This window comes from Sebastes fasciatus, chromosome 22 (genome assembly GCF_043250625.1).
Source record: "Sebastes fasciatus isolate fSebFas1 chromosome 22, fSebFas1.pri, whole genome shotgun sequence".
NCBI lineage: Eukaryota > Metazoa > Chordata > Actinopteri > Perciformes > Sebastidae > Sebastes > Sebastes fasciatus.
In genome coordinates, this window is record NC_133816.1 from 458,181 (window position 1) to 471,912 (window position 13,732).

The window sequence follows — 13,732 nt, forward strand, 5'->3', positions numbered from 1 at the left end:
TTGTGAAGGCTTTTGAGGGCAACCAATTTCATCACTGAATATATACCTTTATCATAATAAGAATGTAGACTTATAAAGAATATATTTAAATGTACAGTTTCAAATATGACAATGTGGTATAATCTAATATCATTTTGATCACTTAATTCTGTTATCCTACTATTCCTAAAATATTTTTGAGTAATAGGTAGTTCATAATTTAATTGTTTTCTTGTTCAAAATAATTATCTAAGTATTTAATACAAATAGTATTAAATATAAACGTAATATTGACCTATTTAAAACATACTTAATTACACTCTTACCTCTACGTATGGCGGCCAGCAGGTCGGAGCGTGCGTCGCTCATCGGGATCATCCCCAGCATGGTGGACTTCCTGGCGGAGGGCGCTGCATCCACAGCCGACTGTCCAACGGCAGCGTGCGGTGGTGGTGACAGATGAGGGTGGCCTGCGGGGGCTCCGGGCGGCGGAGGAGGAGGGGCGGCCGGGGGTGCACCCGAAGGAGGGTGGGAGGGGGAGGGCACGTAGTTGGCCGGGGGAGGAGGAGGGGAAGGGGAGTAGGGACGGGAGAGGGTGGAGGAGGTGGGGGGCACAGCGGAGGCGGAGGGCGGGGCTGTGGTGGAGTCGAAGGCGGTCTGGGCCGAGGGGATGGTTGGGGGAGGAGGAGGAGGGGCGGGAGGGATATAGTACTCTGGGATGGTGGAGGGCTGGCCGCTGGACGGGGAGAACAAAGTGTATATGATTAATATCATTTATAATAATAATAATAATAATACATTTTATTACTCTTTACATTTGAAACAAATCTCAAAGTGCTTCCAGGTAAAAGCATCAATATAAAAAAACAGATAAAAAGGTAACATCATAAAAATAAGAGCATAAAAGTAGCAACCAGCAAGGTTAGTTAAAAGTCATGTTATGCTAAAAAGGAATGTTTGAAGTCCTTTTTTAAACCTGTCTGTAGTCTGCGGTGCCCTGAGATGGTCAGGGAGGGAGTTCCAGAGACGAGGGGCGGCGGAACAGAAAGCCTGATCACGCATGGTGCTGAGTTTAGTCCGTGGGGGGAGGAGGCGGTTTGAGTTTGTAGAGCGGAGGGATCGTGTTGAGGTTAGAGGGGTGATTTCAGCATCACTTAAGGTGAGTGTAGAACGGAGTTTGGCAATACTTCTGAGAAGATGAAAGGAGATCTTGCAGAGGTGTTTGATATGGGCTTCAAAGGTGAGTTGAGGGTCAGATCTTACACCAAGGTAGGTGACTGATGAGGAGAGGGGAATGTCGTGACCGGAGAAGGTAATGCTGGGCTATGGCGGATGACTGGATCTGGTGTGGGGTGCCAGCAAAAATTGCTTCAGTTTTGGAAGTGTTCAGTTGGAGAAAGTTGTGTTTCATCCACACCTTTATCTCATACAGGCAGGTGATGAGTATTGATTGGGCAGATGAAGATGACGACAATGGCAAAGCTGTAGAGGAACGTGTGTCAGTTTTCATGTAGAGTTGCGTGTCATCAGCGTAGCAATGAAATGAGATATCAAAGCGACTAATGACATGGCCAAGGGGGAGCATGTATAGTATGAAAAGGATGGGGTCAGAGACTGACCCCTGGGGGACCCCGCAGGTGACATTGTGTGACCGGGACCTTGCACTTCCAATGGAAATGTATTCTGTTCTGTCGGTGAGGTAGGACTGAAACTAATTTAGGGCAGTGTCAGTGAGTCCAATGGTGTGATGGCGGTTGAGGAGTATGCCATGGTCAACAGTGCCTAAAGCAGCAGACAAATCCAGAAGAATGAGGAGGGAAGGTGAGCCAGCATCAGCTGCTATCCGTAGGTCGTTTGTGACTCTAACCAGAGCTGTTTCTGTGCTGAGGGCAGAGCAGAAACCAGACTGAAACTTTTCAAAAAGGTTGTTGTATTTGAGGTGGTCCTGGAGGTGGGCGGCAACTACTTTTTCCAATACTTTGGAGAGGAATGGGAGATTGGAAATGGGCCTGCAATTCTCAAAAACTTCTGGATCAACGGTGGGTTTTTTGAGAAGTGGTCTGATTATGGCAGTTTTAAGGGCAGATGGAACATAGCCAGCCTGGAAGGAGTGGTTTATTACAGTGGTGATCAGGGGACTTATGGGAGAGATGTTTGCTTTCACCAGGGCTGTAGGAAAGGGGTCGAGGGCACTGGTAGAGGGTTTCATCCTCCTGATGATATCCTCAACCTCTTACTGTGAGATTTCTGGGAAGCAGTTAAGAGGCTGGGAGATCTCAAACTGTGTGTAGGCAGTCGGGACAGGTAGGGTGGAGGAACCAGAGAGGACAGGTAGGGTGGAGGAACCAGAGAGGACAGGTAGGGTGGAGGAACCAGAGAGGACAGGTAGGGTGGAGGAACCAGAGAGGACAGAACGGATTGAGTACATTTTTGTTTTGAAGAAGGCCATGATTATTACAGTGCTCTTCTTTAGTTTCTGTGAGTGAGGGAGTTTGTGGTTTAAGAAGATGATTGATAGTGGAAGACAGCTGCTTAGAATTTCCAGGACTGTTTTTGATGACGTTTGAGTAGAACTGTGGCCGTACCTCTCTAAGGGACTTTGAGTAGGCCTTTTGGTGCTCCCGAAGGCTAGCTTGTGAACAGTGAGACCTCAAGCTTTGTAACGCCGCTCGAAGGGTACGCCCAGCTGCCTTCATTTTCCGTAGCTGGCTGGTGAACAAGGGGGCTGAGCGGGAGAAGGTGACTGTTCTAGTTTTGATGATCCAGAGAGCTGCTCAGGGTGTTATTGTAAAAATCCACAGAGTCATTGGCTGATGAAAAGTTTGCAGAAAGGAGATGCTGGAGGTCGGCTGTCATGGTTTCTGGGTTGATGTTTTTCAATTTTCTAAAGCAGATTTGTCGTTTGGGCTTGATGAGGGGGGACAGAAAGGACATCTCCATGGAGATGGTCGGACACACCCAGAGCGTACACAAGAAGATTGCTGAGAGGAGCAGAGGCAGTGATGACTAGATCAAGAGTGTCCCCCTGGTGTGGGTGGGGACATCGACAAGTTGTCTGAGATCTAAACAGTACAGTAATCGGAGAAATTCAGCTGCAAAACGGCAGGAGGGGGAGGTGACATGGATGTCCAAATCTCCAAGTACTAGAATATTGGCAGAGGTTGTATAAAATGCTGAGAAAAGGTTATACATCCCAGAAATGAAGGACGGGTTTGGTTTGGGTGGCCGGTAGATGAGAAGTGTCTTCATGGGGAAAGGGGGCTTACATTTAAATGCCAGGCATTCAAAAGAAGACCACTCAGGCAGGGGCAGAAGGGACAAATCCAAATCACTGCGGTAGATGACAGACAGACGGCCACCATGACCCGTGCTGCAGGCTTTCTGGAGGTAACAGCAGGGGGACATGTCTCATTCAGAACAGAGGAAACATCTGGTTGATGCCAGGGTTCCGTAAGGCACAGCACGTCTACACACTTATCCAGAATGTGGTCATGTATGAGGCCAGATTTGTTTGTGAGGGATTGAGCATTAAACAGTTCAATTTTAATCTTAGATGGAGCAGTGACTCTCTTTATTGGCCGAAGTAGACTGAAATCCACTCCACGTTTTCTATCCCGCTCAGTGAGTAGTGTTGTCATGGAAACTCCAGTGTTACTAGTCCGAAGAGCGACAGTGCTCTGATGACGTGTCTGAGATGCAACGGTGTGCACGTCAGACCAGAGGAATGGGATGGCGTGATCAGACCGATCAGACCGGGAACAAACAGCTTCTGTGAATGTAACGGGGCCGGCAAAGGAGACCAAGTTGTTTAATGACTGATATGCATGATAGAGTGGTTTAGTTGTTGAATTTCATCAGTTGGATGAAGGAATAATTCAACATCATGCCAGTCGTGGAGAGTAGCCTGTTGTTAACCGTTAGTCATGGACGTGATGCACCAAGGAAAGCCATCAAACATAGAGAGTGTTCAAATCAACAACGGCTTTGGATTTATACCTCACGGTGGCAACGATGAACAGATACGGGAGTATCCGAGCGATGGTATACTGACAACAGCAGGTAGGTAGACAGTCGTCAGTCGATAGAAATGCTAGCTAGTCTGGGTTTTAATCTGTAGTGAGCAGTGTAAAGGCCCAGAAACACCAAACCGACATCAGAGGACTAGCAGCGATGGAGGCCGACCATTGTGCCGCCTCACGTCACCTTTGTCTTGGCCAAAAAGTTGTACTCGAACAAAGACGCAAAGACCGCAAAGACGACAGCCGACAGCCAACTACCACGTACGTTCTGCGCCTGTGTGAGAGGAAACAACTCTCCACACCAGCAGGCGGCGGTAGTCTGTATTCATCATTCAAAAAGGGAAACAGGAAGACCGAAGGCGGTGGATATACAAGCCGTTGTTATGATACGTACATGAAACAAAGCGGTGTCTGCCGACCATTTTCACACCACTCTCACTCACCACTTAGCTTCATTCCAGATGTTCATGTCACTGTGAAAATATCCGTGTGTTGGAACGACCAGATGAGATGAAGATGAAAAATGAGAAGAGCCTTCTGTGTTTTTCTTTACTCGTTGGCTTGCTTTCCTCACTTCTGTTTCTCTTCTCGTGCACTGATTCGTTTAAGCTGAACAGCCAATCAGATTGATTTCTCTCACCGACAGGATCCGCGACCGATTCAACATGCTGAATCGGCCGGAAAGCCTCCGACACGGGCACACTAGAGCTGACGGTGAAGGACACACCGCCAAAACTAGGCCGACGACCCCAAACTGTCCGACGGCCGACAGTCGGCTTGGTGTGTCAGGGCCTTAAAAATATCAAGCTATGGCTTTAGACACACAGAGCCAGTCTAGTCATTTCATTTCTATTCTGTTCACTGTTGATGTGTCTGTTCTTGCAAAGCAGCAAGCCAAGTTTATAAAGAAATGAAGTGAAGACTTCACATCAGTGGTTTGTATGAATGTCAGGTCTGGGAGAAGTCATGACGAGACATTTTGAAAAGGTGAGACGATTCCATTTTAACATTCAAAGCAGCAGTTGGTTGGCATTAGCTCGGCCTTTATAGTTTAAACATCATGTTTCACTTATTCACTTAGTTATCAGACCGGGAAAAGGCAATAGCTACAGTTTGAGACAGGGTAATATGATCTGCACTGTTGCTGAGCTCCATTACACCAGCACCAATCTACACCTTCATAGACTAGGATTAAAAGTTATTAGCCACAGAAATAGAGCTGCATTGATTAGCCGACTCATCGATTAGTCAATAGACAGAAAAATAATTGCCAACTATTTTGTTAATCTATTAATCGTTAAAGTAATTTGTCTTGCAAAAATGACAGAAAATGCTGTTTCCAGCCTCTTAAATACTTATTTTATAAGTATTATAGTATTTTATAGTTTTATATCATATCAAAGTGAATATATTTGGCTTTTGGACTGACAAAACAAGATATTTAAAGACTTGGACTTGGACTTTAAGAAACTGGGATGGAAATGTTTCACTATTTTCTGACACTTTATAGACCAAACAATTAATCCAGAAAATAATCGGTAGATTAATGAATAATGAAAATAATGGTTAGCTGCAGCCCTACACAGAAATAACATTTAAGAAAAGTGAAACTAACACAAATACTGGGATAGTGATGAAAACCTGAAATACTGTTTGACATTGAGTTATTTTTACATTTTAGGTTCATCTTTTAATAATGCCACAACATTGAAACATTGGCTGTTCCTATGTTCATTCAAAGGCAAATTTGACCCAGAATCAACACAAAACATGTGTATTGGTAGTAGATAGTAAGACTTGTGCACAAATAACTAAACAGACAAATACATTCACATTACCATGAAATAAAACCTACCCGTGCCCGGCCCGGTATTCCTTCACCGACTGCTGCCTCGGCCCGTTAACCGTCGGATCTCCACCAGCCTGGACCCCGTGTCCTGATGGGGCTCTGCCCAGGGAGGCCGCATGTCGCCCTGCTGGTGCGGGGCCTCCGGCTCCCGGGGCCTGGTTGGGTGGCCTGAGGACCCGATCCAGTGACTGAGTCTGGGCTCCGGCGCTGAGGTGGTCCCTGGAGTGGTCGGTGGGGTGGACGGCGCTCGGGGCCTGGGTGGAGGGGTGGTTGGGGCTGGCTGGGTAAGAGTCGGACGCCATTGACCTGTTGGAGGGAACGTGAGCGGGTGGTTGGTTAAAATGTTTTTAACACGTTATAATAAAGGTTGCTCTCCTTGGTTACTATAGTAACAGTCTTTATGCTTTCCACTATTTCGTTACATTCTTCATTTATTATTTTAGTAATTTAAGATAAGATTAGATATTCCTTTATTAGTGCCACACTGGGGACATTTGCAGAGTACAGCAGCAAAGGGGATAGTGCAGAAACAGGAAGCAGCAGTAGAAACAAAAAGCAAGATACAACACAGTAAAACAATTAGCAAAACAAAAGTGAAACAAAATATGAACAATTTAAATAGAAAGAAATATAAAAATAGGAACAATATATACAGTATTGATTATTAACAAAATTGCACAAGTGTGAAATGAAATTCCACCTGAAAATATTGCACAGTATGAATTACACCTGAGTAGTATTGATATTGCACAGTCGGTGTACAGTAAAGTGCACTTATTGTCTGGTGTGTATGTGTATGTGGTCTACTGGGAGCAGTGCTGGTTGTGGTCTACAGGGAGCAGTGCTGGTTGTGGTCTACTGGGAGTAGTGCTGGTTGTGGTCTACTGGGAGCAGTGCTGGTTGTGGTCTACTGGGAGCAGTGCTGGTTGTGGTCTACTGGGAGCAGTGCTGGTTGTAGTCTATTGGGAGCAGTGCTGGTTGTGGTCTACTGGGAGTAGTGCTGGTTGTGGTCTACTGGGAGCAGTGCTGGTTGTGGTCTACTGGTAGCAGTGCTGGTTGTGGTCTACTGGGAGCAGTGCTGGTTGTAGTCTATTGGGAGCAGTGCTGGTTGTGGTCTACTGGGAGCAGTGCTGGTTGTGGTCTACTGGGAGTAGTGCTGGTTGAGGTCTACTGGGAGCAGTGCTGGTTGTGGTCTACTGGGAGCAGTGCTGGTTGTAGTCTATTGGGAGCAGTGCTGGTTGTGGTCTACTGGGAGCAGTGCTGGTTGTAGTCTATTGGGAGCAGTGCTGGTTGGTCTACAGGGAGCAGTGCTGGTTTTTGGTCTACAGGGAGCAGTGCTGGTTGAGGTCTACTGGGAGCAGTGCTGGTTTTTGGTCTACTGGGAGCAGTGCTGGTTGTGGAGTCTGACAGCTGCAGGAAGGAAGGACCTGCGATGGCGCTCCTTCACACACTTTGGGTGGAGCAGCCTGTCACTGAAGGAGCTCTCCAGAGCTGAGATGGTGTCCTGCATGGGGTGGGAGTCGTTCTCCATCATGGATGACAGCTTAGCCATCATCCTCCTCTCTCCCACCACCTCCACATGGTCCAGGGGGCATCCCAGGACAGAGCTGGCCTTCCTGATCACTCTGTCTCGTCTCTTCCTGTCTGCAGCCGAGATGCTGCTGCCACCAGCATGTCATAGAAGGTCTTCATGAGAGCCCCCTGCCCTCCAAAAGACCTCAGTCTCCTGAGCAGGTAGAGTCTGCTCTGGCCTTTCCTGTAAAGTGCAGTTGAATTGACAGTCCAGTCCAGTCCAGTTTATTGTTCAGGTGAATACTCAGGTACTTGTAAGATGTCACCATCTCAATGTCCATTCCCTGGATGTTCACCGGTGTCGGGGGGGAGTGTGTGCGTCTGCAGACTTCCACCACCAGCTCTTTTGTTTCCCCCGTGTTGAGCTGGAGGCGGTTCCACTGGCACCAGTCCACAAAGTCGTGAGTGAGTTCTCTGTACTCCCTGTCGTCCCCATCTGTGATGAGGCCGACTATTGCAGAGTGGTCAGAGAACTTGTGCAGGTGACAGGTAGGTGAGTTGTGGGTGGAGTCTGCAGTGTAGAGGGTGAAGAGGAACGAAGCCAGGACCGTTCCCTGTGAGGTCCCCGTACTGCAGACCACCATGTCGGACACACAGTCCCATGTCCTCACATACTGTGGACGGTTGGTGAGGTAGTCCAGTATCCAGGATGTGAGGTGAGGGTCCACTCCTGTGTTCTCCAGCTTGTCCCCCAGAAGTGCAGGCTGTATGGTGTTGAAAGCACTGGAGAAATCAAAGAACAGGATTCTCACAGTGCTCCCAGGCTTCTCCAGGTGAGAGAGAGCTCGGTGTTGGAGGAAGATGAGCAGGGGCAGTGTACTGGGGTTGAAGTTGAGGGGGGTTGCAGCAGTGAGGACTGGGCTAGGGGGGGGTTGGGGGGGGGGGGTGTCCCACAGCCTGGGAGTCCGGTTTCTTATGGCCAGAGATGGTTTTCAGGCCTCTCCAGACTCCGCTGATGTTGTTCTGCTGCAGCTGTTCCTCCGTCTTCCTCCTGTAGCTGTTTTACACCCCTCCCTGATCTTCCTCCTCAGCTCCTTTTGCACAGTCTTCAGTTCCTCCTTGTTTCCTGACTTAAAGGCCCTCTTCTTGTCCTTGAGGAGAGCCTTTATATCAGGATTGATCCAGGGTTTATTGTTGGAAAAACACCTTCCAGTCCTGATGGGTACGGTGTTTTCCACACAAAAGTTGATATAGTCTGTGATGCAGTCAGTGAGACTGTCTATGTCCTCCCCATGAGAGTCACAAAGTTCCTCCCACACAGTTGTGTCTAAACAGTCCTTCAGAGCCTCATCAGCCTCGTCGGACCATCTCCTCACTGTGCGGGAGACAACTGGTTGTCTGTGTACCAGAGGCTTGTACTCAGGCAGTAGATGAACCAGGTTGTGGTCAGATTTTCCCAGGGGAGGGAGGGGTGATGAGGTGTATGCCTCCTTGGTGTTGGTATAAAATAAGTCCAGTGTTTTATTGTCTCTGGTGCAGCATGTGACATACTGTGTGAATGTGGGCAGAGTGGAGGATGGAGAGGCATGATTAAAGTACCCAGAGATAAGAAGGAGGGCCTGTGGGTGCTGTGTCTGCAGCCTGCTTGTGGCAGAGAGAAGGACATCACGGGCCGTATCAGCGTTAGAAGAGAGGGGAATATACGCCCCTATCACGATAACATGCGAACATTCCCGCGGCAGATAGTAGGGCCTCATGCCAACGGCCAGCAGCTCAATGTCCTTGCTGCAGAGTTGTTCCTTAATAGTGATGTGCTCAGAGTTACATCATCTATCATTCACAAACACTGCCAGCCCACCTCCTTTCCTCTTACTGCTCTCCCTCGTCCTGTCCGCCCTAAAACGCCTTATTTACTCAACTGTATCCAAATAACACATGAATACAATCTGATAGTCTACAGTTAAAGAAAGAAACTGAAAGTGAACACAGAATTCTTATAAATTTGTGCATAATGGTAAAATGTAGAAACAAATGTAAAGTTGTGCATCCTGGGTATTTACCCAGGTGATTTTATCACGAAGAAGAGCGTGCACCAATAGACTTGTGTCCCTTACAAGCTAAAAGATCAATAGCTACAGAATGGAATGTGAACAAACCAAGTATGAATCAAAATATGACAGATTTATCCGCATGTGTGTCTATGGAAAAACTGACATATATTACTAAAGGAAAGCTAGCAGGTTTTGAAAATAAATGGGGGAGCTTCATGGAGGTTTTAAAACAAAATATTGGTTATAATTAGGGCTGTGAAAGTTTATGTGACACGTTAACGCAAATTAGTTTTAACGCCACTAATTTCTTTAACGCATTAACGCAATCGATGTTTCGAAGGTTGTAGCGGAGTGAAGATACTGGTATCATGTGAAACTAGAATAAACCTGATGAATCCATCGGTACCAACCATGTCATACTAGCTTGTCATGGAGGAGGCTAAATAACGCTCCAAACCTGCGCTAAATGTTGGCGAGGAAAAATTGTCATGTCCATTTTCCAAGGGGTCCCTTGACTTCTGACCTCCAGATATATGAATGTAAATGGGTTCTATGGGTACCCACGAGTCTCCCCTTTACAGACATGCCCACTTTATGATAATCACATGCAGTTTGGGGCAAGTCATAGTCAAGTCAGCACACTGACACACTGACAGCTGTTGTTGCCTGTTGGGCTGCAGTTTGCCATGTTATGATTGGAGCATATTGTTTTATGCTAAATGCAGTACCTGTGAGGGTTTCTGGACAATATCTGTCATTGTTTTGTGTTGTTAATTGATTTACAATAATACATATATACATACATTTGCATAAAGCAGCATATTTGTCCACTCCCATGTTGATAAGAGGATTAAATACTTGACAAATCTCCCTTTAAGGTACATTTCATTTTTGCACTGCTTTTGATTTATATTCTTGCAATCTTACTTCCTGTTTTTTTTATTCCCTGCTGAATCCCTGTTTTGCTGCTGCAGTGATCCAATCCCCCCTCAAAGTCTGATCTAATCTTTTCTTACAACAATTGGGATGCGAAACTGTGAAACAAACACATCAACTATGAATGCATGTGCTCTTTTTACCTTCCCCAGAAGAGGGCAGCATAGAGCTGTAAACAATACAGTAGGCACGTTGGTACTGCCTCAATCTCCATCACAGGTATCACAGGTATCACAGGTATGTGCTTAAAGTGAGTGGTTCTGTAACAATACCTGCACATTATGTACTATTTATACTATACAGATACTATTTATAGTATACACATTGTATACAGATACTATTTATAGTATACACATAGTAAACAGATACTATTTATAGTATACACATAGTATACAGATACTATTTATAATATACAGATACTATTCATAGTATACAGACACTATTTATAGTATACAGATACTACTTATAGTATACAGATACTACTTATAGTATACAGATACTATTTATAGTATACAGATACTACTTATAGTATACAGATACTACTTATAGTATACATATACTATTTATAGTATACAGATACTATTTATAATATACAGATACTATTTATAGTATACACATAGTATACAGATACTATGATACTATTTATAGTATACAGATACTATTTATAGTATACGGATACTACTTATAGTATACAAATACTATTTATAGTATACATATAGTATACAGATACTATTGACAGTATACAGATACTATTAATAGTATACAGATACTATTAATAGTATACAGATACTACTTATAATATACAGATACTACTTATAGTATACAGATACTACTTATAGTAAACAGATACTATCTATAGTATACAGATACTATCTATAGTATACAGATACTAGTTATAGTATACAGATACTATTTAGCAGATACTATGTATAGTATACAGATACTATTTATAGTATACATATACTAGTCATAGTATACAGATACTAGTCATAGTATACAGATACTAGTCATAGTATACAGATACTAGTTATAGTATACAGATACTAGTTATAGTATACAGATACTACTTATAGTATACAGATACTAGTTATAGTATACAGATACTAGTTATAGTATACAGATACTATGTATAGTATACAGATACTAGTTATAGTATACAGATACTAGTTATAGTATACAGATACTATTTAGCAGATACTATGTATAGTATACAGATACTAGTCATAGTATACAGATACTAGTTATAGTATACAGATACTAGTTATAGTATACAGATACTACTTATAGTATACAGATACTACTTATAGTATACAGATACTACTTATAGTATACAGATACTACTTATAGTATACAGATACTAGTTATAGTATACAGATACTAGTTATAGTATACAGATACTATGTATAGCTTTTAAAGGCTAAAGGAGGAAAACAGTGAAAGACAGTTAAATTTTTTATATCATCCCATTGTAGGAATCCTCACCCTCAAATATCAACCTTATTTAATCTGACCCATGTGTGATTGTCCCCTTGTGTGTGCACATGTTCCCAGTCAACCAGCTTGAGTGTGTGTGAAGGTGTTTGTTTACCTGCTATCAGGGGACAGGGAGCCCTCTGAGGACATGCCATGGTACGGGGACGGGGTGAGCCTGGCGTCTGGTCTGAACTCTTTGTCGTAGGCCAGGACGTTCCACTCTTGACGCCGGTTACGAGCCTTACGCACCTTCAGAGGTAAAAACAGCAGAAAGGTACCTAATGAATAATGTAAGGGATGGTGTTAAAGTTTTGACTGAAAGACGTACATGTGGTAGAAGCGTTGCTATAGTGCGACATGCTGCTTTATCACTTTAATATCCCCTCGCTGTGGTCTGGAGAATTAGCACAGCTTTACCTCTCTAACACCCCATTAGGGACAATATTAATAGGCACTTAAGAGTGTCTCGCTGTCTTTACTTTAATAAATTGCTTTAATATACTTTTATTGAAGATGGTGTTGGAGTGATTAAATGTTCTCCATACTGACAATAGTCTCTCTACTCTTCAGTTTGACTCATAAAAAGCTGAGTTCACTGAGTTCACTGTTGGCTCTCTTAATACCTGCATCATGTTTGCGCTTCACTCAGTTCTGCAACGCATACTAGTACAATGATGCTGCGTGTATACACACAACTTATACAGTAATGTGAAGCACCAGTGTGTATAACAGCAGTCAATGAAATGATTATTTTCATTATTGATTAATCTGATGATTATTTTCTAGATTAATTGTTTGGTCTATAAAATGTCAGTAAATAGTGACAAATGTCCATCCCAGTTTCTCAAAGTCCAAAGTGATGTCCAAGTTGATGAAAAGTACTACTTATTATTACTAATAAATTATTATTACGATTAGTCAACTATCCAAATAGTTGCCGAATATTTTTATGTTGAATCATTGCAGCTCTACACATAAGTAAGATTAGATATGGTACATGCCCAAATTAAACTTATTGAGCCTAAAAATGGGAGAAATGCAACTTTAAGACTTAAGATGGATGACAGAGACCATTCTGAAAATTCTGTCATTTAAAAACTCTTTCTTGAGTGATAAAAAAGTTAAATAAAGCCAGTCACTAAAAGTTGCAAGAAACTTAAAGGGACTGTTTGTAAGAATCAGAAATTGGTTGTAACAGCGACACCTGTGGCCGTTAAGTCAACGAAAGTCAGCGTCCTGTTGCTCGCGCTCGCCTGTGTGCACGCGCTACGTGAATGTGAGCGAGCATCCGTAAACACAGTGAGGAGACATACGTCAGCTAAAAGCACAATATCACTCTATATTTCAGCTGCTTGGCAGTAATGTTAGCCGACCAGACGAAGGTCTCTCCATGAATCAATGCTGATCCTAGTGTTGGCTTTTCCTGCCTCAGCCTCCCGACCGCGGCCGGAGGGAACAGGGGAGACACCGGAGTTTTGGTCGGAGACGATAACGTTTCTCTCTGCGGAGCCCCGTCACTTCACAAGACACGGGAAACCTCTGTTGGTCTGGAGGAGCTGCAGCAGTTATTTCTGCACAAACGTCCACTGAACATTCACTAGATATTCTCAGAGCTACTAACTCTTCTGCAGTGTGGAGTGTGCGCGCATGCACGTGAGAGGTGGAGCGAGCTGTGAGTGAAGGCAGGCAGAGGAGCAGAGTACAGCGGAGACTCTGGTCCTGGAGACCAAAGCTACGGTCTCCCCCGCGTCCTCCGACCGCGGCCAACACTGTTTAACAGATGGGCTTCACCAGATACAACCAAGAGGTTTTGGTGCTTCCGTGTAGTTTGTGTTGGAGTCTGAGTCTGAACAGCGTAGCCATACGCGAACGCGCATGGGACACCGACCAGGATTGATTTATATCTGTAAGAA

The 13,732-nt window shown here is 44.3% G+C and overlaps 1 protein-coding gene across 5 annotated transcripts in view; it reads right to left on the reverse strand.

The window, feature by feature from the left end:
• The window catches only part of LOC141760236 (actin-binding protein WASF3), a 140,657-nt gene that overhangs the window by 7,384 nt on the left and 119,541 nt on the right, over positions 1-13,732 (reverse strand). For all 5 annotated transcript variants that reach the window (XM_074622872.1, XM_074622876.1, XM_074622875.1 and 2 more), the window contains 3 exons: positions 11,935-12,068; positions 5,854-6,153; positions 306-715 (listed from right to left, as the gene is read on the reverse strand). In XM_074622872.1, coding sequence (XP_074478973.1) covers positions 306-715; positions 5,854-6,153; positions 11,935-12,068 — 844 coding nt within the window. The remainder of the gene's footprint in view (positions 1-305; positions 716-5,853; positions 6,154-11,934; positions 12,069-13,732) is intronic.